Source organism: Pinus tabuliformis, chromosome 7, assembly GCF_031772625.1.
Source record: "Pinus tabuliformis cultivar Carrire ecotype Pingquan chromosome 7, CPIR1, whole genome shotgun sequence".
In the NCBI taxonomy this organism is placed as follows: domain Eukaryota; kingdom Viridiplantae; phylum Streptophyta; class Pinopsida; order Pinales; family Pinaceae; genus Pinus; species Pinus tabuliformis.
The window spans coordinates 563,588,847-563,616,582 of NC_142293.1; the positions used below are offsets into that span (position 1 = coordinate 563,588,847).

The 27,736-nt window shown below is 42.3% G+C and overlaps 1 protein-coding gene across 2 annotated transcripts in view; it reads left to right on the forward strand.

The window, feature by feature from the left end:
• LOC149248638 (E3 ubiquitin-protein ligase RGLG3-like) overlaps nucleotides 1-27,736 on the forward strand; it is a 239,397-nt gene that overhangs the window by 36,679 nt on the left and 174,982 nt on the right. For both annotated transcript variants that reach the window (XM_089458486.1, XM_089458485.1), the window contains exons 3-5: nucleotides 25,715-25,799; nucleotides 25,935-26,075; nucleotides 26,207-26,320. In XM_089458486.1, coding sequence (XP_089314612.1) covers nucleotides 25,715-25,799; nucleotides 25,935-26,075; nucleotides 26,207-26,320 — 340 coding nt within the window. The remainder of the gene's footprint in view (nucleotides 1-25,714; nucleotides 25,800-25,934; nucleotides 26,076-26,206; nucleotides 26,321-27,736) is intronic.

A 27,736-nucleotide genomic window follows, 5' to 3' on the forward strand; every position in this document is an offset into this window, starting at 1 on the left:
TCTCGGTGCTATCTCTTCCTCTTTGCTTCTGTATTCATTGCCCCTCAGCTGCAACTCTGATCACTCTCTCAACTTTCTTAGCAAACCCAGCCCCAGAAAGTCGAAATCTTGATCTCTTGGTGTGTTCTCCAAGTGACCCTCAAGCCTTCTCTTATATTTTTCTCGTTGACAATTCAACGACCGAGATTAAGTCCTTAATCAACGACTAAAATTAGATCTGGCTTGATCCATGACTTTTGGACCATTCTAACACAGTTTTATATTAATTCACATTAATATTTTAATTTCCCTAAGTTTAGACTTAGGGACTCCATTAAAAATATTAATTAATTTAATATCTCTCAAACTGTTTAGAATCTGCCCAAACCCTTTCTGGGTATTGGAGATCTCATGTGCCTTAGCCTCTCCACCAATTTTCGTGGCTAGAGCACATCCGATGCTACCCCAAATCAACACAAATGTCAAAATTCATCTAAGAGATCTAAATCTTCCACAAGAGGACAAGTGTGGATTCCACTATGAGGCCAAAATTCCAAGTGTGACAATGGTGAGAGATTCAAATAAGATCTCTCTGATATATATGTGCTCTAACAAGTCCTATTTTAGCCTACAATCCCCTTCACTAATGAAATAATGTGCAAGTAAAGGCCTAGGTCACAAGCTAATTTGGTAGCTTTTGTAAAACTATATTTCTCTCCACAAATGCTATTTGAAATGCTAACATAATGCTTGTGTTGGCTTACTTAAGGCTAATGTTGCAACCTTTTGGTATGATGACGAGTGTAGAAGGCCTCTAAAATCAAGATCTAGGGGTTGGCCCCTATATCTCAGTGCAAATCATCTTGTGACCCCCAAATGTGGGTTTGGGGCACAAAACTGGGTCTCATGGGTCTCAAAGTGATAGAATCTCTGTCTCTACTCCAGTGTTGAGGGCATTGAAGATGGTGCTAGCCCTCCCATGTCTCAAGGCACGAGACAAACCTCTTTTGGGCCCTAGATAAACTACCACAACATATATATATATATATATATATATATATATATATATATATATATATGTTAAGTTGATTGGGGGCAAACTGGTCCAATAGCATCATCCCATGAATAATATAGGGCAAAGTTCAAAAGCTGTGGGTGTTGAAGGTGCCCATGGTTACGAATAATTCTCTACAATTGTTCGGAGTCCCATGGCTCTCAACACATCACTTGTGGGTGTCAATATGTCCCTTTAGAGGACTTGGACACCAGTTAAATTGCCCAAACCAATAGATGGAACCACTAACCGATTACACACAATATCCAATGTTGCAACTTTCATCATCAGGTACATTAATCATTAGTTCATATAAGTGAACCAAGCTTGAAAGAAATGGGCATAATAACACTTCATATGTTGCTTCTCTTCCAAAAGTGTGGCTGTAGTCGCATAATGGTGTTACCTACCTCGGTTGGAGTGGCTAAAAAGACGAATCTATTAGGTGTTCCCGACCTCCAAAGGGAAGTGACATGTCCTCAATCTACCGTTCAATCAATAGGTGCCATGTGAATAATGATGGAACATAGGGGAAAAGAACTCCATGACCAAGTGCAATGGTCAAAGGGACCGACTATGATGGAATACCTCATCCTGGGTGTATAGATGTGAAGAGGGAGCTATCGTGGATGCATGAGTTATCTCGGCCTTTGTTTTTCCGCCCCTCTATATTGCCTTTTACTTTTTCTTGATTTTTCCTTATATTACTGCTCGTAGCTTCAGGAATAAGAGCTTGCTTTTTTTGATGTATAGTAGTTATTACCCCCTTTATGATGGGGCTGTTCATTGCCCATCAGGGGTTGGGACATGCAAGGGTTCCTTGTCTTCTATTAAATAGGGCAACATTGGCCCAAGAATTAGGTAATGGGCATATGATAGAGGTAGAGCTCATGCTTGGCTTTTGCCCATGTGCTAATTTGTAAGTCCCGACAATCTTTTGCTTTTCTTTTGGCCATCATATGCTCTTTCTTTTTCTTTTAGCTGCATCAACCTCCTAGGGTGCATTTTCAGGCCCTACCCAAGGTATGAGGATGTGTGTATGCCAAATCCCAATGAACCAATGGTCAGTTGACCCGAAGAAGGGAGGTGGAATAGGGGCTCATAATATAAGATGGAAAGTGGTAAGTATGGAATAGGGATAGATGGGGCTACACTATCTCAATCATGGCTTCCCAAGTAGTGCCCCTTCCTAAAGCCATGGGCCATTAGGGGAGGTCCCACTGGACTAGGATAGAAAATTAACCCCTCCCCCCATTTAAGGCAAGGGAACAAGACTATGACCAAGACCCTTCCTTCTTACAAGTCACCCCATAACCCATGCCACAACGCCCAAATGCAAACAAGCATAAGCACCCGATTGCATAATGAATAAAATATCTTTTGATTAGAAGCCCACCTTCCAACATGTGCTCTTGACAAATGGGCGAGGAAACATATGACTGATGTAGATGGTAGAGATATGAATGGCACGTCAAATTAGCTACAAAGTGGCTCTTTGGGGCTGCTGGCTGTCAACTGGAAGAGATGAAGAGGAGAAAATTTTATTCTAGGGGTTACCCACTTTTAGTGGATAACATAGTCAATGCACATTTCTTTGTAATTTCTTTGTGGGTCGAAACCCTGATTTCCTGAGATTAATTAATGAAGGAGAATTATTGTGGGTGTTTATTTGTTGAAATGTGCAATTGATCTCTCTTTGATTTTATTTCCACTGCACATAAATTTCTGGAAATTAAAATCCCAGTGATTTTATTTTTCAACAATTCAGAATTTATTTAGTTAATAAAGTAAATTGCTGGGAGTATGTAATTGTTGCAAGAAAAAAATGCGGGTTGATATTAGGAGATTTAACACCTCCATGCTCTTTAAATAAAGATCATAGACCAATTCGTTGTCAAGCCACATAGTAATAACTATTAGTATTGAGGAGAATATGAGTTGTTGAATCACTTTATGTCTAAAACATATCGTGATTGTCAGATTACATTACCACAAATCATACTAAAAAAATACACTTTTACCTAAAGACACATTAGACCAAGTCGATCTTAACTAAATCCTAAGTGTCTAAATATCCTAACACCCCCCCTGTTGCCTCAAAATCTAGTAGGTCTTGTGAGATGCCTCACAAGGCAAGAGCTAGACTAAGATACAACAATGAGGTGGCTACCACTATCACCTTAGCACTCCACCTCCTGCTCTTTAGTGGAATTTCACCACATGGGAGGCTTCCCACCATAAATCACGTAAAGGTGTTCAAAGTTAACAGGATCAAGGTGGTGTAAGAGAGATTTGATCAAGGTACATTTTACTTAGATTAGGGAACAATTCTTTTTATAAAAAAACAACATACCACTGAAGAAACCTAGGGAAGGGAACTTGAAGCCTAGGGTTTCAAGATATGATTTAGTAACAATGCATCTAGGCATACAAGCACAAGAAAAAGGTTTGCTTTAAGGGTATGATCAACAATATGGAATGAAAAACTTTCAATAAGCCTTATGTTGAAGCCTTCTTGCTGAACTAGGGTTTCAAGAGGCCCTAAATTGCTTAGGGTTGATGACATCAGCCCTAATAAAGCGATTTTTGTAATATTTCTAATGGAAATTTACAATGATAAACAAAGCAAACAGAGTAAAAACATATACAAAAATGTATAGCACATCAAACAACTAGAAATCTCCATAAACTGCATGGTGCTGAGCCATATTATTAATATAATTGCTGGGTACAAAGGTAAAACAAAAAGCATGCACCTGAGCTTGCTCAAGGCAAGACAACAATATCCAAGTGATGAAATCAACTGCTCTAACATGCAATATGGCTATCCCAAACAAACTTTGCACTGTCCCAGTGAAAACTACACTACTGGCTGCAAATAATAGCTGCTAGGGCCTCCTCCGGTGCTTGAAAAATTTCGAGAAATTAACCTCGGGCTCTCCACCAATAACCCATAAAAACCCACAAAGGAATTGGCCAAATGTTGACGTCGGAATTTTAGCCCAAATTTCCCTTAGCTCCTCTAACTGCTGGTTGACTTGGGACCCTTGTTTGACCCCTCAAATCTTCCCAAAAAATTCTGCCAAATTATTTTTGAGGTCCTTGTCCAAAACCTAAAAGAAACCTAGAAAGGGTTTGTCCTAGTTTTGACGCTCCAAAATTGACCCCAAATGCTTGGCCCTCCTCCATAAGTAGAAGATGCAACCTGTAGCAAATGCTGTGTTTGTTGCTGCGCCAAAATGCTGGAAAAGGCCCCAAAACACATCCCCGGTCTCCACTTCAAGTTATAGACCCAAACTCCCTTCACTCCTCGACTCCCAAGTGTCTCACCTCCAAGCACTGCGTAGTCCCTGCACTGCTGCTAGTGTCTCCTCCACACAAACTCACACTCCCACTGCTGGAACAATCGGAAAAGGATGGAACTCCCTCCTTGGGCTGGCACTCGAAGTCCACCGAAGCAAGGGTTGAGATCTCCACTCGGAGACACTCATGTGCTAAACAACACTTGCAAAATTGGCTTCTGCTCAAGCGTGCTATGTCAAAGACAAGTTTTTGAATAGATGAATTAATGACCAAAATGAGTGCCTCTTGCTCTATTTATAATTCATGGCTCCTTCTCTCCTTGTGGTCCCCACTCTCTCTCTCTCTCCTAATTCACACTCCCTTCTCTTTCCTCTCTCTTCCAAGAGTGCGAGTTCCCTCCTTGGGTCAAATTTCTCTTTCCTGTAGGCCCCACTTACCACTAGAGCCACAATATTCTCTTTTCCTCCTAAGTCCCATTGTTGGAATTGCGTCCTCTCCCCAAACTCATCTCTAATGTTGAAAATAAAAATTGGGGATATTATAGTCCTCCCCTCCAAAAATTGCTTGTCCTCAAGCAATACCTGAACCAACGCCTCCTCTATTCGTTGATCAATCCCTATCACCATTAGTAATACTAGGGTCCCAAACGCGTCACTGAGTCATCCCAGGTCTCTGCACTGTCTTCACATGAAAGAATCCCTCAATACTAGGATCCCAATCCATCCTGTCCCACCTGAAGCTCCCCTCGCTACAATCACTATGTTATGCTCTTAACCTGCAAAATGATACCCAAATACAGAATATGCGAAGAAAAGATACCCAGAACACAGAATAGCAATGATTTTATTATTCAGAGAGTAATGTTCACTTGCCTGTTCGAGGGGGCGACCTCCAATAGAGCAGAGCTCGACTACAAAATAAGACATGATGCTCCTCGCAGGGAGTCTCTATCCTTTATATATGACTCATACATGCAATACCACGGGCCAATACCGTGGGTTTTATTAATACCATCTATCTAATACTACGACCCATTTGCAACTAACTGCGGTCCCGTCATTAATTGCGGGTTAACCACTTACAAATATTAATATGGGCTTTATTGACTCTTGACTATGACGTGATCCCATGACATAAATAAGGGGGTTAGGGTGGGACCCTAACATGCCCTCCCCCTTAAGACTAGCCTTGTCCTCAATGCTGAAGCTGCGGAAACTGCTAAAGAATAGTGGCTGGTTCCCAAGTTGCATCTTCCGGAGAGGTGTCTTTCCATTTGACGAGGACTTCCTTAATCATGCGGCCGCGCATGTGCTTGTCTCGTGTGTCTAGAACCTGTTCGGGTTGAAGCCAGATTGACCCTTCTTCGTCCAATTCAGGTAGACTGGTTTGAACTCGGCAATTGTTCCCAATCACTTTCTTGAGGCACGATACATGGAAAACTGGATGGATTTTTGTAGTAGGTGGCAAAGCCAACTTGTAAGCCACTTCTCCAATGCGCTGAAGTACTTGGTATGGTCTGTAGAATTTTGGAGAGAGCTTTTGACAACCCTTGTCTTTGAGTGATGTTTGCTTGTATGGTTGCAGCCTCAAAAAGACCTGATCCCCTTCTTGAAATTGGCGCTCTGAGCGATGCTGGTCGACCTGTTGCTTCATGCGGTTCTGAGCTTGATGAAGATTCTCTCTAAGATGGGTGAGCATGGTTGCGCAGTGTTGTAGGAGTTGATCCACTGCTTGTACTTTGGAGCACCCCTTGAGATAAGAAGTAGGGGAAGGCGGAAGTTGACCATATACTGCTTCATAGGGAGTCATTTTGGTGGTGGCATGATAGTTGGTGTTATACCACCATTCAGCCAGAGGTAACCACTGTACCAAAAGGTGTTGCTTTTCTGAAGTGAAACACCTAAGGTAGGTTTCTAGACATTTGTTGACGGCTTCGGTTTGACCATCCGTTTGCGGATGATAGGAAGTACTAAGTTTTAGTTGAGTGCCTTGTATCCTGAAAAGTTCCTGCCAAAATTTACTGGTGAAGATCGGGTCACGATCGGACATAATAGAAGTGGGCATGCCATGCAATTTGAAAATCTGATCCATGAAAGGTTGAGCGACCAAAGTTGGTGTAAACGGATGGGGTAGGGCGCAGAAATGAGCATACTTCGACAGTCGGTCCACAAACACCATGATGACGGACTTGTTCCCGGACTTTGGAAGACCTGTAATGAAATCCATAGAAACCTCTGTCCAAATTGATGTCGGAATGGGCAATGGTTGTAATGTGCCTGGTGTGTTATTGACAGACATCGCATTCTGCTATGAAAGTAAGGATGTCCTTTTTCATGTCTGTCCAAAAAAATGATCTTCTGGTGCGAGCATACGTCTTCTGAAAGCCCGAATGTCCTGCAATGGGAGATGAGTGCAATTCTGCCAAAATGCGACTTTTGAGGGTGGATGTTGGTGCTATTACGACTCTGTCCCTGTAGCGAAGAATATCATCCTGCCACGAGTAGCCCTTGGTGGAATTTGGATCTAACTGCAATTGAGAAATGAGTTGGGATAGCCCGGGGTGTGAAAACCGTTCCTTGCGAGCCTCTTCAATCCACTCTGGAATGGGGAGGGAAATTGCTAGCAGAGTACTTTCTTCCTCAAATTGGCGAGATAATGCATCTGCTACACTATTGTCTTTCCCTTTCTTGTAAATGATCTCATAATCATATCCCAGCATTTTGGCGAGCCATTTATTTTGTTGTGGGGAGGATAGGCGTTGCTCCAAAAAATATTTAAGACTGTGATGATCTGTGCGGATTTGAAAACGTCGCCCCAATAAGTAAGGTCGCCAGGTCTCGACTGCATGTAAGATGGCCATCATTTCTTTTTCGTAGGTAGATTGGCCCAGATTCCTCCCACTTAGTTGTTGGCTTGTGAAGGCCAAAGGTCGCCCTTCCTGCATTAAGACCGCCCCAATACCTGTCCCTGAAGCATCACATTCAATGACAAAGGATTTGGTGAAGTCAGGTAGTGCTAAGACTGGAGTGGAACACATGGCGTTTTTTGAGAGCGGTAAATGCCTGTTGTGCTTCCTCGTTCCAGAAGAAGGAATTTTTCTTTAGGAGTTGAGTGAGGGGCTTCGCTATGCGGCCATAGTTGCGGACAAATTTACGATAATAGCCTGCGAGACCCAAAAATCCTCTCAAGCTCTTCAAGGTCTTGGGTTGAGGCCATTCTTGCATTGCCTGGATCTTTTTGGGGTCCACCTTGACACCTTCACGCCCCACAATGTGGCCCAAATACTCAACTTCTTCCATGCCAAACGAACACTTGGACATCTTGACAAATAATTTATGCTTGCGGAGCAGTTGCAAGAGTAGATCTACATGCTGAAGATGTGCAGCCCAAGTGCCACTATAGATGAGGATGTCATCGAAGAAGACAAGGACAAATTTCTTGAGATATGGTTTGAGAATGTGATTCATAAGGCTCTGAAAAGTAGAGGGGGCATTACAAAGACCAAATGGCATGACCAGGAACTCATAATGGCCTTCATGAGTTCTGAAAGCAGTCTTGGGAATGTCGACTTCCTTCATGCGAATTTGGTGGTAGCCTGAGCGAAGATCCAACTTAGTGAAGAATTGAGCCCCATTGAGTTCGTCCAGCAAATCGTCAACCACCGGGATGGGAAATTTATCTTTGACTGTCAACTTATTGAGGGCCCTGAAGTCGGGACACATCTGCCACTCCCCATCTTTCTTGAGCACCATGACCACTGGTGATGAATAAGGACTAATGCTGGGACGAATGACACCTGCTTCCAAAAGTTCCTTGATTATTTTTTCTATTTCATTCTTTTGGGTGAACGGATATCTGTATGGCCGCACATTTGGGGGTTGGGCCCCTGGAACCAAGGTGATGCTATGATCATGTTCCCCTCGCGAGGGTGGAAGCTCATGAGGCTTGTCAAAGACCGACAGATGGTTATTTAAAATCTGTTGCATCTCAGGATGAATTGGCAGAGACTTGGTTTCGACTACCTGGATGGCATTAAATTGAGCTACCACTCCATGATGGCCCTTTTTGAACAATTTTTCCATCCTATGCGAGCTGATGATAGAGGGGGCTCCCGCCTGGAGTCCACGGAGGGTATGTGTGGAGTTTTTCTGCTTAAAACTCATATATAACTCCTGGAAATCCATTGTGATTGGCCCAAGAGTGCGGAGCCATTCAGCACCGAGGACAATGTCGCAACCCCCCATGTGTATGGCAAACATGTGGGTTTTCAACTGATAATCCCCCATTTGAAGTTTGACATTTTCATAGCGGCCTTCACATTTGATTGTGCCCCCATCCGCAATTTGGACTTGGAAGTTAGAAACTGCTCGTACAAAACAATGCACTGCTTCTGCGACTTTTTGATGGATGAAATTATGTGTAGTTCCACTATGAATCAAGACTACTACTGGGTGATGTTTAAGAAAACCTCTGATTTTGAGAGTTTGAGGGGAAGAAATCCCTGCCAATGCATGCAACGAAATAACTGGTTCGTCAGAGACATTGTCCTGTTGGTTGTCTTCTTCTAGCGCCTCATGTTCCTCAAGTGGTGGATCTTCCTCTGTTGAGTTGTAGTCAGTGGCATCTATTTGAAAAAATTTGGGTTCCTTGCATTTATGACTTGGGGAGTATTTTTCATCACAGTAGTAACATAGTCCTTGCTTTCTTCTTTCGGCCATTTCCACAGGGGACACCTTTTGGACCTTAAGTGTTTGAGTCGTGTTGTGAGCTTGTGGGGGGCGACCTTTAGTGGAGAAATTTGGGCGACTGTATTGGGCTGCTAATGCACGTTCCACGTTATGGGCTACCTTGCAAGCCTCTGTCCATGTGGGAGGGTGGTGCAGTAAGACTTGAGCTTTGATGGCTTCTTTAAGACCGCTGATAAAACATTCCGTGTAGAACACATCTGAGAGACCCCAAGTGCGGAAGGCTAAGGCTTCAAAAGCTGTAATATATTCATCCACTGTACCCGTCTGTTGAAGCTTAGTAAGACGACCCAAACAAGAGGTTTCCTGTTCAAAGCGGTCTTGAAGAGCTTTTGTAAATTGGGTCCAAGTCCTAAAAGGTCCATTGCAACGTTGATGCCATTCCCACCATTGCCACCTTTCATTGTCCAAGTACATGCTCCCCAACATAAGCTGAGTCGCATTATCTAAGATGCGATTCAGTTTGAAATACTGCTCCATTTGTGCTATCCATGCCGACGGGTGAGAACCATCAAATTTATGCATATCCAACTTGGGAGGTCGCTGACTGGGTGGTTGGTGGGTGTGCCAGACGTGAGGAGAGTGGCTAGACTCACCCTCATTGTATTCATTGCCATTATACGCCTCCTCGTGGGCTTGCTCCTTGCCCTTCGGGATTAATCGCTGGACCTGGAGACATAGTCCGTTAAGCTGATTGGTGAGGGTTTGCATGGATTCTTCAAGTTTGTCTATCCTTTCATTGGCCATCTTGGGCTCTAGTTTCTACCATACACCAACCTGATGAACAATTGGGACCGCCTAAAAATTTTCACTAATAATTGAATGGTACCACCGTGCTCAGCTCGTCCTGATTCTGATGGGCTAGATCACCAATAAGTGTCCCGGAAGATCTCAGACTTTTTTTTTCCTAACGGAGTTTTACTCCTTCCTGATCAATACTGCAGTCGCCAAATCCTCAAAATGTCAATGCAGCCAAAAGTCCTGCGAAAATTATACCCCGGTATAGGAATCCTTCACAACAACTCCGATCTGGTGGATCTGAGAGATTTGAATGGCGGATCGGATAGCTCTGGGCGGCGGAACAGATTGCTGCTGCGGATCGGCTGGATCTAATAGATCGGAATGACTGATCTGCGAACTCGAGACTGCGGGACTGATGTCTGCTGCTGCTACTGCACTCCTTTGCACAAGCGGATCCAATGTTTTTAAAACCGGAACCGGTGATCGGACCGGTCCACCTAATGAACCGGTTTACCGACCGGAACCGGTCTAACCGGCACTGGTTTGGTCTAAATGAACCGGTTTTAAAAAAATACATTAAATAATCAATTTTTAATGAAACAAAACTATTTTTAAGATGTAAAACCATGATTCCAAGCCAATAGAGACAAAATATGCAAAGTTTGCTCATTTATATACCATGTAAAGGTGAATACATCAAAATGGCACCGAGTGCAATACATATCATCAACAAAATAGCAAAATACATAACAAATGAGGCTCTAAATGGCCTATAAAGTCCAAAAACATTGCTGCAAGCTATGAGGCCATTGGCCTACTACAAGTCTACAGTATACACATGATCAATCATCAAGTTCATTACCACTACTAGTAGTAGACACAAGATCATCATCAGGAGCTACATAGACATCATCTGGTTCAGAGTCTGAGGATGCCTCAGCCTGATCTGCAACCTCAGTATCAATGCCACCAATGACAATAGAAGTGGACCTAATGGAAGCACGAGTTTGTCGACCTGCATGACTAGTGCCTTCCATTGGTTCCTTGCCTTTCCTTGATGCCACTATTGATCCTGGTTCTGATGCCACCACATAATCTGCTTCATCCCCCGCCAAAGCCATGTCGATATCAAAATCAGCCTCAAACACAGGTTCTTCAGTCTCCTCCACCCATTCTGATGTTGGATCAATATTGTCCAACGCAATGGGATCTAGATCAGGAGTTTTTCTTATCATTTGGAGCTCTAATTGCATTTATTGTTTACCCCCAAACCATGAAATCCTGAAAACCATTAAGTCTGTTGAATTTTGAGTGAAATCTAAAATTCTAGTTTCTCCATATGAAATCCAATGAGGTCGAAACCACTCTCAAACATCCTGAGTCATTTCATGGTAATGTTAAAAATTTAAGTAAAAGGATGAAAATGAAAATTAAAGGAAATGTCACTTTTACTTTAAGAATTTAACATTACCATTAATTGCCAACATTGTTAGGGTTGAAACACCCTTAGTCCCCCCCCAAAACCCCTCAAACACAGTCAAAAACATGTTTTTTTAACTTTATGGTGGTTGTGCCTAAAACCGGCCGGTTTTGTCCTAAACCGGCCGGTTTTCACCGGTTAGGGCCAAAAATCGGGCAAATGAAGGGTCTGACCGGGTTTTTAGGCCGGTTTGGACCGGCCAGCTAGCTAACCGGCCGGTTTGACCGGTTACCGGTTTTTCTGAGCTGTTTTTAAAACTATGAGCGGATCTGATATAGATGATGTGCGATCCCCCGATAGAAAAGGGAACTATGGTCTTGAGGAGTGTCAGGTGCTACAGATCGCAATATACATAAGGGTTTGGCAGTAGTACTCGGCCCAATGTTTCAGGGCTCTAACTAAGGAGGATCTACCGTACCCTTAGCCGTACAACCCGACTACCCTATCGTACGGGCGAGTAATCTCTCCGAGTGCTATTCTCGGTGTACTGTAGCCACAAGACGGCCAACGGTTTATCTATGGCGAGGTTTCAAGGGAGCCTAGGGGGCTTCCGATATACCCAGAGGGTACGTGGAAGACAGTCCGTGCGCGGTTCTGTTTAATGCGCTACTACTCGAAGGGGTACCCACAGGGGTTACAAGGGAGTCCAACAGACGTGAGCACCTCTTGTATTTCCTGTGTGCATGCCTCCCCAAATCCGCAAGTTTATGCGCTCAACGACAGATCCCGTGGTTTAAAGACGCCGGAACACGTCTCTAGCCGATTTTTTTTTTTTTCTAAGAATTGGAGATCCCACCGGCCCTGGAAAGTGCTCTGATACCACTTGTTATGCTCTTAACTTGCAAAATGATACCCAAATACAGAATATGCGAAGAAAAGATACCCAGAACACAGAATAGCAATGATTTTATTATTCAGAGAGTAATGTTCACTTGCCTCTTCGAGGGGGCAGCCTCCAATAGAGCAGAGCTCGACTACAAAATAAGACACGATGCTCCTTGCAGGGAGTCTCTATCCTTTATATATGACTCATACATGCAATACCACGGGCCAATACTGTGGGTTTTATTAATACCATCTATCTAATACTACGGCCCATTTGCAACTAACTGTGGTCCCGTCATTAATTGCGGGTTAACCACTTACAAATATTAATATGGGCTTTATTGACTCTTGACTATGACGTGATCCCATGACATAAATAAGGGGGTTAGGGTGGGACCCTAACACACTATCCTGCGCAGTATAAGTACCAAAAGTCCCCTGTATACCATCAGTGAGTAGGGGATCATGATAATGTGGCACCATGCCCAACTCCTCGTGAATTTGTCCTACCGCATAGGCCATCCCATGCAATCCAGGAGTATACTCTCGAAGATACCACCGAATCCTTGTAGAGATAGCGTCTCGTTCACGTGAGCTTCTCCTGATATCATCCGCTTGTCCACCTGCCATGCTAATGAAATCCCCCACACCATCGGTGACTCGTTAAAGCCCAATGGAAGATCTACATGATCTCCCCCTATAGTAGCTAGCTCATCCCTGAAGGTTATTGAGTTGCAAAGAGCGGTGATGATCATGTTCCCTACTAATCTCAGAGTGGTGCCTATTGATTTGGGGTAGCATCAGATGTTCTCTAGCCATGAAAATTGGTGGAAAGGCTAAAGAACATGAGATCTCCAAGACCCAGAAATGGTTTGGACGGATTGTACCCGCTTTGGGAGATATTAAAATAATTAATATTTTTAATGGAGTTCCTAAGTCTAAATTTAGGAAAAATAAAATATTAATAGGTATTAATATAAAATTGGGTTAGAAGGTTCCAAAAATCATGGATCAAGCCAAATCTAATCTTAGTCGTTGATTAGAGATTTAATCTCGGCTGTTGATGGACCAACATGAAAAGTATAAGAGGAGGCTTGAGGGTCAGTGGGAGAACACACCAGAGTGATCAATCATTCATTTTGCTAGAGCGGGGTTGCTAAGCAAAAGTGAATCAGTGATTAGCAGCGAGGGGCAGTGAGTACTGGACAAAGAGGCAGAGACAATACTGAGAGACCAGCGCAGAAGCAGAGAGAGCAAGAGCAGCAGCCAGTTCAGGCCACACAGAGCCCAACAGAGACAGTGCAGAGGCTAGAGGGACTGCGTGATCCACGCAGAGGCTAGAGGGACTGCGTGATCCATGCAAAGGCTAGAGGGACTGCGTGATCCACGCAGACGCTATTGGAGTGATGCAGAGGGTCCTAGAGGCTACGTAGTGCCTCAGAGGGCTGAAGGAGAGGGTCCTAGGACTGACGCATGTTAATAGAAGGCTAACGCAGAGGCCACAAGGGCCAACGCTGAGCTTCAAAGTTGTTGGAGAGGGTTTCATGGGATAGGTTTTTTGAATACCTGTTTCCGAATATAGAGGTATTGTTGCTGTGTATTTTTCTCTGTCGGGTGAGCCGGTTAGGCACCTAGTTGTACTCAAGGAAATACTGCATAATAATAAACTCTCAGAATAGCTACATCGGTTTTCCCGCATTGGGTTTTTCCGGGGACATTTGTCCAAAAAAACGGTGTCACTTGTGTGTTTGCTTTCTTTCAGCTGATGATCTGTAGATGTTGTGACTGTATTGTGTTTATTTTGGTATTTAAATGTCTTAAATAACTTGTTCAGAATTTACAAGTAGAAGAAATAAACCAGCAAAATATAGATTAATTTTCTAACAGATAGACTTAGAAAATTCAACAGTGCCACCATGTTGAAGCTGCGCTACTCTGATTATGACATACTCCTCACTGTGTGCGGATTGTATCCTCCTCTCATGAGGCCTAGTGGCGAAAGATCTGTGAGAGCCAAGCTCATCCTTCCTGGGCATCCCCATGATGCCAATATCTACCCCTCAACTGACAATCTCGACCCTGAGCCATAACAAGATAAGTCTGCCTCGCCATGCCATGGATCACCCTCTGCCATGACCCTGCTCATCACAAAAGGAAGCGATCCACCCGCTAAACGGGTCCCTGGATCCCCCAAACATACGAGGAGCTCATAACTCCCTCTCCTCACAAGATGTCGCTGCGTAGTGCTGCTATCTGCTAGAACCCATTGTGAAAATTCGGAATCCCTGAATCCCTACTGCAGTAAACTGATGTTACTTCTCCTACTTGTTAATTCATGCAAGTTATTTACAGTGTTCTACTGTAAATATTGAAGTAAATACAATTGCACCCTTCACTTAACTAAATTATATGCAGAAACAAGACACTTAACAGGAAAGTGATACAACACATCTACACAATTATTTTTGGATAAATGTCACCAGAAAAACCCAATGCAGGAAAACTGGTGCAGCAACTGAGGGTTTATTATTAAGCAGTAGTAATTTTTGAGTACAATTCATTCGATGCCTAACTGGCTATTCGATACAGAAGAAAACTGGACAAAACAAGTAGTGAGATGCTTTCACCCTGTCACTCGAAGAATCTAACCCTGATATCGCTAGAAAGAGGCTCTGCGTCCCTTCTGTGTCAGCCTCTGCGTAGAACTGCGTCAACCCTATGTAGTCTATGTGTCACCTTTGCTGGGGATTGCGCTTCTCTTCCTTCTGATCCTTTGCTGCCCAGAAACTTCGATTTCCAGCCTCCCTGTCTCACACCTCGGCCCCCGGCTTCTGAAAGAAAACACTCCTCACCAGATATTATCCCTGCCCCTCTTTGCAAAAGATCACTATCGAAAATCTCTCCGAAAGCTGCTTTGCTTCTGAAAATCGAACTTTTGATCTCTCCTCTGTGTGTGCTCCAAGTGCCCCTCAGGCCTCTTCTTATATCTTTCTGTTGGACAACCAACGACCCAGATTAAATTCTAATCAATGGATTAGATCATTTTGGCTTGATCCTCATCTTCTTCTAGAAGTTACACCTATAGTTTAGGTTAATACCCATTATTTATTGTAATTTCCTAAGTTTAGACTTAGGGTCCCATTAAAAATAATTAATTATTTTAAGAAAACTGTCTCCGGGTGGAATTTCCCAAAACGATTTTTGGGTATTGGAGAATGCATGTGTTTAAGTCTCCCTGCAAATTTTGAGACTTAGATCACATCCGATGCTACCAGAAATCAACACTCCCTCTTAGCGAGGAATGTGCTCTAGCAATGCAACCTGCTGAAGCATCACTCTGTTCTGTAACATCTCCTTCTGCGCTGTTGATGTTTGACATCCTGTCCACCAACTACTGCGCAAATGCTACATCTGTACTGTTGCTGACCCTGCCATTGTCAACACTACATCCGTATTGCAACTCCCTCTCAATTCTGCATCCGTGCTGCTGCTGGCACTGCCACTGCCAACTGCATCTGCACTGCAACCTTCTCCAACTGCTGCTGCTACTGCATCAACAACGAAAAAGCATCCCAAATTATTGAACTGGTGTTCAGTATGATGCATCTCGTTGTTGGAGTTCTGACTGTTGCTAGTCTCTACATTGACCCTTTGAAGCCTTTGTGCTGTTGCTGACATTTGCTCTGCACTGCTCAGTCTCTAGCACTACTAGCCTTTGCAACTGTCACTCCGACACACCTTTGAACCAACTGACATTGGTCCATCCTGCTACTTCTGATCTGGGCTCTTGTAGCAAGGAATTGATCCGAGAGGTGGGTTCCTCAAGGATCTTGCCCATTTGTATCTCTTTCAAACTATAGCCCTAAATCAACCCACCTCCCTCCTGGAGGTATCTCGGCTGTCATGGCAAACTCATCCTCCTCGATCTTCGCGGCTGCAACTTTCGGATCATGCTTCTCATCTTTGTCCTTCTTTCTGAGAGGACACTGTGTTGCATAGTGACTGAGTTCACCACACCTGAAGCATTTGATCTTTGAAACATCTTTCTTCTTCTTCCGTTGCTCCTGCTGCCCCTTGGATGTGAGGGTTGCATTCTCTTCCTCCTCCTTGGGCTTTGACCCATTGCTGCTGCTTCTGTCAAGTTTACACTTGACCAAGTCCCTCCTCAGCTCCTCTTGCTTAAGAGTTGCCCACATCTCATCCTAGTTTGGCAAAGTCGCCCTGCCCAAGATGCTCTGGACAAAGACTTGCCACTCCTCAGATACTGAATTTAGGGCCAGTCTTACCATCTCGGAACCTTGAGGTGTTGACCCCACAACTGCCAATTCATCTCGGGTCTCTTGAAGCTTTGCAAGGAACGGATCAATGTGTTCCCCCTTCTGCATATGCATAGATCTCATCTTCTACTCCAAGTACATCTTCCGCTGCTCGGAAGATGCTTGATACAACGTCGAGAATGCATTCCACATCTCCTTGGCAGTGTTTCTGCCAGCGATGTGATAGACTATATGATCCTTCACTCCGTTGAGGAGCATTCTTTTTGTCTTCGACGTTTCTCCCTTGTACTTCTTCAGTGGATCTGGATCCGTGGGCTCAACTATCACGCTGTCGACGTAGACTTTGAGAAAATGTTCATCCAGAAGGCATGACATCCTTGCCTTCCAGATCACATAGTTGGATGTCCCATCCAACCTCTCCTGATCTCTCAGTCCATTGGCTACCATCTCTGCCAATCAAAAAAGTTGAATAGCCTTCTCTCTCCTCTGCGCAGCACTAGATTGGCCTACGCACTCCTTGCTGGAGCTTGTAGATCTGCCCCTCTTTGCCGCTGCTCAGCTAGTGAGAATTCAGACTCCTTCGCTGGAATTCCTTTGAGGAAGAATTCCCTAAACTGTGTCTCTCTCTTCCCTTTGACATCTTTCTGCCCAACAACTGCCTGCAGAAAACTGCGTCCCACCAGAGAACCCTTCTTCACTGAAGCTTCTGCTGCGCTGCTCCCTTGCCGCTGACAGATTTTGATCTGGAAACCTTACCTCTTTGTCGACTCACTCAAAGAGAGATTTACCATGCAAATCTAGCCCTCCTGACCTGAACTATGCAAACCCTCTGGGATTCAAATTCCTGCCTCTATAGGAATTTCAAATTCCCTTCTTCCTTTAGCGCTAGGTCTTTCGGCTTTGGTCTTCTTGCTTCACCTACAGCTCCAATACCATGTGAAAATTCGAAATCCCCGAATCCCTGCTGTAGTAAACTGATGTTACTTCTCCTACTTGTTAATTCATGCAAGTTATTTACGGTGTTCTACTCTAAATATCGAAGTAAATACAATTGCAACCTTCAGTTAATTAAATTATATGTGGAAACATGAAACTGAATAGAAAAGAGATACAACACATCTACACAGTTATTTTTGGACAAACGTCCTTGGAAAAACCCAATGCGGGAAAACCGGTGCAACAATTGAGGGTTTATTATTAAGTAGTAGTAATTTTTTAGTACAATTCGTTGGATGCCCAATTGATTATCCGATACAGAGAAAAACTGGACAAAACAAGTAGTGAGATGTTCTCACCTTGTCACTGGAAGAATCTAACCCTAATCGCGTTGGAAAGAGGCTCTTCATCCCTTCTACGTCAGCCTCTGCGCAAAACTGCGTCAACCCTGCGCAGTCTCTGTGTCACCTCTGCTGGGGAATGCGCTGCCCTTCCTTCTGATACTCTGCTGCCCAGAAACTTCGATTTCCAGCATCCCTATCTCACACCCTGGCTCCCGTCCTGAAACTCGATTTCCTTAGCAGGAAATTCGATCTCCCTCTAGGTTTTGCGCTGCCAGTGTGTCAGCACTACGTGGGCCAGCGTCATCCTCTATCTGGACGTTGTTCTGTCCTCTCTGCCTTGTACTCTCTGGCCCAGGAAAAGTCTCCTCACTAGATACTATCCCTGCCCTTCTCTGCAAAAGATCACTATTGAAAATCTCTCCGGCGACTGATTTGCTTCAAAAAATCGAACTTCTGATCTCTCCTATGTGTGTTCTCCAAGTGCCCTTCAAACCTCTTCTTATATCTTTCTGTTGGACAATCGACGACCCAGATTAACTTTTAATCAATGGCTTAGGTCATTTTGGCTTGATCCTCGTCTTCTTCTAGAAGTTACACCTATAGTTTAGATTAATACCCATTAATTATTTTAATTTCCTAAGTTTAGACTTAGGGTCCCATTAAAAATAATTAATTATTTTAATAAAACTGTCTCCGGGTGGAATTTCCCAAAACGATTTATGGGTATTGGAGAATGCATGTGTCTAAGCCTCCCTGCAAATTTTGAGACTTAGAGCACATTCGATGCTACCAGAAATCAACACTCCCTCTTAGCGAGGAATGTGCTCTAGCAATGCAACTTGCTGAAGCATCACTCTGTTCTGTAACATCTCCTTTTGCGCTGCTGATGTTTGACATCCTGTCCACCAACTACTGCGCAAATGCTGCATCTGTACTACTACTAACCCTGCCACTGTCAACACTGCATCTGTACTGCAACTCCCTCTCAATTCTGCATTCGTACTGTTGCTGCCACTGCCACTGCCAACTGCATCTGCACTGCAACCTTCTCCAATTGCTGATACTACTGCATCAACAACGAAAAAGCATCCCAAATTACTGAACTGGCGTTCAGTATGATGCATCTCGTTGTTGGAGTTCTGACTGCTGCTAGTCTCTACATTGACCCTTTGAAGCCTCTGCACTGCTGCTGTTCTCCGCTCTGTGCCATTTGAACTTCTGCCAACTCTGCTCTGCGCTACTCAGTCTCTGGTGCTACTAGCCTCTACAACTGTCACTCCGGCACTCCTCTGCACCAGCTGACACTGGTCCATCCTGCTACTTCTGATCTGGGCTCTTTTAGCAAGGAATTGATCCGAGAGGTGGGCTTCTCAAGGATCTTGCCCATCTGTAGCTATTTTGAACTACAACTCTAAATCAACCCACCTCCCTCCTGGAGGTATATCAGCTGTCATGGCAAACTCATCCTCCTCGATCTTCGTGGCTTCAACTTTCAGATCATGATTCTCATCTTTGTCCTTCTTTCTGAGAGGTCACTGTGTTGCATAGTGATCGAGTTCACCACACCTGAAGCATTTGATCTTCGAAACATCTTTCTTATTCTTCCTTTGCTCCTGCTGCCCCTTCGATGCGAGCGCTGCATTCTCTTCCTCCTCTTTGGGATTCGACCCACTACTGTTGCTTCCGTCAAGTTTACACTTGACCAAGTCCCTCCTCAGCTTCTCTTGCTTAAGAGCTGCTCACATCTCATTCCAGTTTGGCAAAGTCGCCTTGCCCAGGATGCTCTGGACAAAGACTTTCCACTCCTCAGATACTGATTTTAGGGCTTACCATCTCAGAACCTTGAGGTGTTGACCCTACAACTTCCAATTCATCTCAGGTCTCCTGAAGCTTTGCAAGGAACAAATCAATGCGTTCCCCCTTCTGCATCTGCATAGATCTCATCTTCTGCTCCTAGTACATCTTTTGCTACTCTGAAGATCCTTGATACAACATCGACAATGCATCACACATCTCCTTGGCAGTGTTTCTGCTAACGATGTCATAGACTATATGATCCTTCACTCCTTCAAAGATCATTCTTTTTGTCTTCGCCATTTCTCCCTTGTACTTCTTGAGCGGATTTGGATCCACGGGCTCAGCGAGCACGCTGTTGACGTAGAATTTGAGAAAATGTTCATCCAGAAGGCATGACATCCTTGCCTTCCAGATCACATAGTTGGATGCCCCATCCAACCTATCCTGATCTCTCAGTCCACTGGCTGCCATCTCTGCCAATCGAAAAAGTTGAATAGCCTCCTCTCTCCTCTGCGCAACACTAGACTGGCCTACGCACTCCCTGCTAGAGCTTGTAGATCTGCCCCTCTTCGCTGTTGCTCAACTAGTGAGAATTCAGACTCCTTCGCTGGAAGTCCTCTAAGGAAGAATTCCCTGAACCGTGTCTCTCTCATCCCTCTGACGTCTTTCTGGCCAACAACTGCCTGCAGAAAACCGCGTCCCACCAGAGAACCCTGCTTCTCTGAAGCTTCTACTGCGTTGCTCCCTTTGTCGCTGACAAATTTTGATCTGGAAATCTTACCTCTCTATGGATTCACTCAGAGAGAGATTTACCACGAAAATCTAGCCCTCCTGGCCTGAACTGCGCAAACCCTCTGGGGATTCGAATTGCCGCCTCTGTAGGAATTTCAAATTCCCTTCTTCTTTCAGTGCTGGGTGTTCCGACTCTGCTCTTCTTGCTTCACCTGCAGCTCCAATACCATGTGAAAATTCAGAATCCCCGAATCCATACTATAGTAAACTGATGTTACTTCTCCTACTTGTTAATTCATGCAAGTTATTTATGGTGTTCTACTATAAATATCGAAGTAAATACAACTACAACCTTCACTTAATTAAATTATATTTGGAAACAAGACACTGAATAGGAAAGAGATACAACACATCTAGACAGTTAGTTTTGGACAAATGTCCCCGGAAAAACCCAATGCGGGAAAACAGGTGCAACAAATGAGGGTTTACTATTAAGCAGTAGTAATTTTTAGTACAATTTGTTGGATGCCCAACTGGCTTATCTGATACAGAGAAAAACTGGACAAAACAAGTAGTGAGATGCTCTCACCCTATCACTGGAAGAATCTGACCCTGATCTTGTTGGAAAGAGGCTCTGCTTCCCTTCTGCGTCAGCCTCTGCGCAAAACTGCATCAATGCTACACAGTCTCTGCGTCACCTCTGCTGGGGATTGCGCTGCTCCTCCTCATTCTGTCTCTGCTTCTCCATCTACTGAGAACTCCTCAGATTTCCTGAACCTGAGGAAATACTGGTACTGGTCATAGTACTTGTCCTTTGTGATTGTCCCTCTGCTTGTTGTACCAGCTACCCCTGCTGCTAGACTAAAGGAGCTTCTGTTGACTAATTCTGATCACCTGTAGGTATCTCACGAGACCTCCTGAAAGCTCGGTCCTCCATGAACTTCACGTCTCGCCTTACTACTATCTTCCTACTGCTATGAATGTAGATTCTAAATGCCTTTGAGGTTTCACTGTACCCAACGAAAAACCCCTTCTCTGTAGTTTGATCCAGTTTAGTCCTTTTATCATCTAACACGTGACAATAAGCAATGCTGCCAAAAATTCTGAGGTGGCTGGCTTCTGGTTTCTTCCTTGTGAAGCCTCCTTCTAACGTTTTCTTCCCCAATGCTTTATGAGGAGTCCTGTTCTGAATACACACTGTCGTGTTACATGCTTCTGCCCGCAGAAATCTGGGTAGATCTTGATCATATAACATAGCCTTTGCAACTCCAACATTGGTTTTATTGTTCCACTTTGCTACCCATTTTGCTGTGGATTATATGGAGTTGTCCATTCTCTCTTGATGCCATCCTTCGCACATAAATCTGTGAAGTCTTTATCAATATATTCTCCACCATTATCTCAGCGAAGCACCTTGATCTTCTTCTCGGTCGCATTCTCCATGAGAGCTTTAAACTCTTTGAAATGATCGAAGACCTCATCCTTGGTCTTCAAGAAGTAGATCCAGGTTTCCTTGGACTGATCATCAATAAAGGTGACGAAATATTTGGCACCTCTGAGAGCTCTAATGGACATTGGGCCACAAATATCTGAGTGTATAAGTCCTAACATGCCATGAGCTTTGCTGTTATTTCTTGGAAATGCCACCTTAGCATACTTCCCAAGTACACACCCTTTGCACACATCATCGTGTTCAGTTCCAAGTTCAGGAACCCCTGTTACGGTTTCTTTGAGCATCTTGAGTGCTCCATGGTGTGGATGTCCCATTCTCCCGTGCCATAATTCATTCAATTCCTTCCCACTGCTACTGTTACTGCTTATCAGTGCCATTGGAGAATCGATTTGTAATCGGTACAACCTGTTACTTCGAACTCCAATCTGTCTTACCTTTTTCCAGCTCGGGTGTTTGACATACACTTTCTTCCCCACGAAGTGAATGTCATACCCCTTATCCTATAACTGGGATACTGAAATCAAGTTCATAGCCAATCCGGGCACATGCAATACATCTGAAGCCTGGTGCTTGCTCCTGATTCCCCCTGAAAATCTATGGTACCTCTCCCTACAGGAGTACATTTCGTTCTGTTTCCCATAGTAATATGGAAATCCATCTACTCCTCTTTGTAGCTAGAGAAATATTCTCTAACCCCTATCATGTGAGCTGAAGCTCCACTATCTATATACTAGACTCCTTGTGAAGCTGATCTTGCTAAGCAAGAAAATTCGCCTTTCAGTTTGGAAGACAAATCTGAAGTCTCCTGAATGTTACTTCTGTCCATGGCTATAATTGAACAAATTAGCGTGCTATTCCTCTTTTTTTATATTTTTTAATCTCCCGACGCGGATTCTGCTCTCCAACCTACAACAAAAATTCTCTGCGTCCAACCAAGTTTCTGCTTAGTGAAAATATGAGCTGTGACTGCTCCCTCTGATTGCTGGAATCACTAATTTGGGCAATTCGATTTTCTTGCCTCCTTTCAAAATCGAATTGCTGCCCTAGCAACTCGAACTGCCTGTTCTGGGCTCTACGCAGTTTCTTTGGGAATTTCAATTTGCTGCTCTCTCTGAACAACGAAATTCCTTTTTCTACTTCTGAGCTTCCCTACTGATCAATTAAGCTCTGATACCATGTGAAATTTTTATCTATTGTAGCGACTAGAAATTATTCTTCTAACTCAAAAATTAATTATGCAGTTTATTTGCTACGACAAATAATGAATAAAATCACAATTGCAATTTTCACCTTAAAAATTTTGTGGAAAATAAAATACTGGACACTGAGAAATTCTAGCATACACACTAAATTTGACACAGTTATTTTTGGACAATTGTCCCTGGAAAAACTCAACTTGGGAAAATCGGGGCATCAGATGAGGGTTTTATTATTAATGTTCATCGGGTTTTTTGAGTACAATAATTTAGATGCCCAACTGGCAATCTAATCTGAAGAAAATACTAGCAAAAATATTGTGAGAGTTTTCTCTCACCCCACAACTATTTTTTGCCTTAGAAAAAGCTTCCCCAGCCTCTGCGCTGAGATGCTTGCATCATGCTCTACAGAGTGCCTACGGCTGGGCCTTTGAAGATTTCGGCCTTCCTTCCTTCGAATCTTCCGGGGACTAAAAAGCTTCCTCTTGGAATGCCACTGCTCTCCTCTTCCACTTGCTACTCACCCTCTGGCTCTATCTTCTCTGTTGAGCTGCTGCTACTAAGAAAATCGAACTGCTTTGGAAACTGAGTATCTACACTAGATGATCTCCATCACCACATCAAATTTCTTTTATAATCCATTGTTGGAACACCAACGACCAAGATTTAAACTTAATCAATGGCTAGGATCATTTTTGGGTCGACCCGTGTGAGTTTCTAGATGGTTCATGCCTTATCTTAATTAATTCTGATTAATTAATCATATTCCCTAAGTTTAGACTTAGGAAATATTTAAAAATTGGTTAATAATCTAATTGAGACACTTCTAGGTGAAATTTCCAGAAACGATTTCCGGGTTTTGGAGATCTCATGTATTCTAGCCTCTCCACAAAATTCGTGGCTAGAAAGCATCCGATGCTACAAAAGCTAACATCAACCTTTTCAATAGAGAAATCCTTCAATTCAACAAAGATACATCTTAGTCAACCACTAGGTCAAACCTCGTCCATCCACCTAGTCAAGTCATAGGTTTGCCCAATAAATTCCGTCTGGTCTGGTCTCCTAGGGCAGAACTTTGGCTTCTCTTCTTCAACCATAAGTTTGGTCTGCAACTTTGCTCCATCACAGAAATTTGGCCTTCCATAAATTCGGTCCTGTAATCCTCTAATACATCAGAGGTTCTGCCTTCCTTGTAACATGTGTGAGAGCCTAGAACAAGATTAAATCCATAAGATCGATGGGTAATAAACAAAGAGACTTATCCTCATCTTCGTCCTTCTAGTTCTGTCCTTCTTCACATGATCAACAGAAAATAACATGTCTTGATGATCAGATCCGAAAAAATTGCTTCTTGGAGAGGAGGTCGAGCCACTTAAATAGGCATCTTGAAGGTCAAATGGGTGCCTTCCTTTAACTGGGCCGATTTGACTAGGAGGACAACTTCATCTTTTTGGAGCCTAAAGTTCAACTTTTATAAATTCAATTTTTTCTCATTTACAACTGACATGAAGAACATGTCTTTTAATATTTTTTCTTTTTGATTCTAGCATGAAGAACATGCTTACAAATACATTAAGGGCTAAAATATACATTATGAAGATTGATCATAGTTACAAAATTCAACAAAAATGGAGGGCATGCACCTTTCCCATTGTCTCTAGTGGTAAATAAACTAATCTTACATATGTTATGCATGATTCCCGTGCCTCGGCAAATGTGATGCCTTTAAAGTCATGAATTAATTAGAAATAACAAGTCCAGGTTGATGAGTAGGAATCTCATCAAAGAAGCAACAGATCACATCTATATGAGTGTGTCAGTTGCCTGAAGGCCAAAAGAGAGCTAGTGGATTGTATTAGTTTTATGATATCACTATGGTATGTAAATGAACTTTATTTTATATATATTAATGAATGAAGTTTTCAGCTGTCCAATACTTGTGTAGATTGCAGATTTAATTTTCAGCCATCTATATTCTTCATGGTTTGTAATTCCTAGCTATACATGTCATGCTGATTTGACATAACTAAATTGTGATTATGTCAAGTAACCTAACATTGTAATTGAAGAAGACAAGGGCTGTTGTATCTACAACTATAACTAAGTGTTTTTAGATCTGGTCTATTCATGATAAGATTGCCCTAGAGGGTTGGAAACCTGAAACTTATCGGAATGCGTTGGTATCTTTTCTCTTGGATTACCTAGATGATTGGGGTTGTTGAAAGTTGAAATATTGCCTGCTTTTGTTATTGTTTTATTTGTCTTTTATAACAGCCCTGAGGGTGAAAATTCACAGGGTTAATATCGAGGAAACCTCTAGGGTAGAGGTGAATTTTCTCTTTTTCATTAATTGTTATTTTTCTAGAAATTTAAGCATATTATTATATGAAGATTTTTATTTTGAAACTCTAAGATAAAATATATTGATAATTTTTTCATTAAAAATGATATAATTCTTGCATCAAAATAACAACGCAATATCACAAGGTTATAAGCCATTTTAGAACTAAATTAAGATATTCTCAAAATGATAGAGCCATCATTAAGTTATTGGTAACTAATACTGTGCCATTGAATTAAAAGTGGCATATCTATATGAAACAAAAATGTTTCCTATTTTATTTTTTTGGTAAGAACTCAAAACTTCCATTTTGAAAGTGAAGAACCTTTTCTGTAGGCTTTCGAACATGAATTTGAATTTCACAAACTAGCATTTTGGGCTAGATCTGTAAACTTGCATTTAATGCAAAGCTTTTTGTGAACTTCTCAACTATTATTTTATATCATGGAAGTAGGTCTTTTTCCATTCAAAATGTGAAATCGATGACTGATGTATTTGATTGGATTTACAGGTAACTGATGCATTGAGACAGTTTGGACTTGAGTCTTCTAACTTGATTGTTGGTATTGACTTCACTAAGAGCAATGAATGGACTGGTAGTGTAACAGATTCTCATCTCTCCATCTCTTTTTTCTAGGAAACAGAGAAAATCAGATGACTAATATTGTTGGTTGGTTTGATGAAATGATGTGAACTTCAATTGTTAATTTCAGTAGTCCTTGTGATTGCAGGTAGACACTCTTTTAGTGGGCGAAGTCTACATGAGATTGGGAGTATTATGAATCCATATGAACAAGCTATTTCTTTCATAGGGCGTACTTTGTCCCCTTTTGATGAGGACAATCTAATCCCATGTTTTGGCTTTGGTGATGGTTGGAAACTATAAAGCTTTTATCCATTTTAATTGCATGTATTTTGATTTTGTACATTATGATCAGATTAGTACTTACTGTTGTGTATCTTTAGAAGCAATTGATTTAATACTTAGTTATACATGGTACAGCATCTACACACGATGTTGATGTCTTCAGCTTCTATGAAAACAATCAACCCTGCCATGGGTTTGAACAAGTACTCGAGTGCTACAAGGAGATTGTTCCACATCTAACATTGGCTGGTTTGTAGCTTATCTTCCTTTTACATGTTTCTTATGATTAGGGCCTTAGGCTTTGTTCATCGAAGAGCTTTCTATGAACTAAAGGGATAAAAAGTATTCGATAATTCAGTTTTGTCACTATTCTTGTGGTTTTCTTCTCAAATATAATGGACAAAAAATTGAGAATAAAAATATAACTTGTTAAGTAGTTGTGATTTAACAGTGAAAGTAAATAACTTCTATATACTTTGTTCATGAAGAAAGTTGAAATTCAAATTGAATGACTGAAATCAGAAATGTTGAAGCTTGTGGTAGCTTTAGAAGGTCTTTTGCATAAGCTTGGTGTCTTAGCATGTGGAAGATGATTCATTGCCTATTTAGTTGCTTGCTTGGTGGAGTAAGTGATTTATGTCTTCTTTCCTGTCTTAAGTTAGGAAAAGTACAATTATTGAAGTCAATTAATTATTGTGGACTATTAAGTTATTTTCCAATGATAAATAATTTAATTATTTAAGTGACTTTAATTAATAATCTCAACCATTGATCTCCAAGATCTTCTAGAAGGGAGATTAGGGTTAGAGATTTGGGTATAATGAAGATTATAAAAGAAGCTTAGCAAAAAGGTGAAGAAACAAGAACACAAAAGAGAGAGAGGCAGCGACAACGTTTTTGGGAAAGCGATTTTCCCAAATAGAGTTTGAATTCTATGGAGCGTGAGGCTCAATTCAATTGAGGAGAAGGAAGAAAAATGCAGGGATAATTTTGGGGTGTTTCTAGGGGGCCAATTTACTGGGAATTGCAGAGTTCAAATTGGTGAAGTGAGAAGGAGGCATAGTTGTCGGGGAGACCGATTTGCTAGGGTTGAGCTGTGATTGCGCAGAGGTTGATTTTCTGGTGAGAGGTGGGTCGATTTTCTTCAAGCCAAATTTCTTTAGAGGCAGATTTCCAGCTGGCCTTTTTTGCATGGGCCGAATTATTCCTAAGTTACCAGGATTCAGATACGGATACGGATCCGGATCCGGATCCGCTAGTTTTTTGAAAATCTAAGATCCGGATACGGCAAGGATACGTCACGTACAATATATATATATATATATATATATATATTTAAAATTTTAAAAAACACCTTAGAGCTAAAAAATCAAATACTCCATGAAACCATCAAACACTTTTAGAACATTGAATGATAAATATGAAGATTGAAACATTGAAATGGTGCATCGTCCCTCATACAAAGTAACAAAAAGGATCATGATTCATAATATTATAAATGATAATAGTAAATACATTTACAGATCATCAAATGGATCTATATCTTTTGCATATTGCAACTCTACATCATGAATAGATGATGGGGGTCCTGGAATGTAGGAAGTTGCATTAGTAGGCTGGACTGGTGGTGAAACAATATCCTCAAGTAGGTTGAGGTGAGTCATG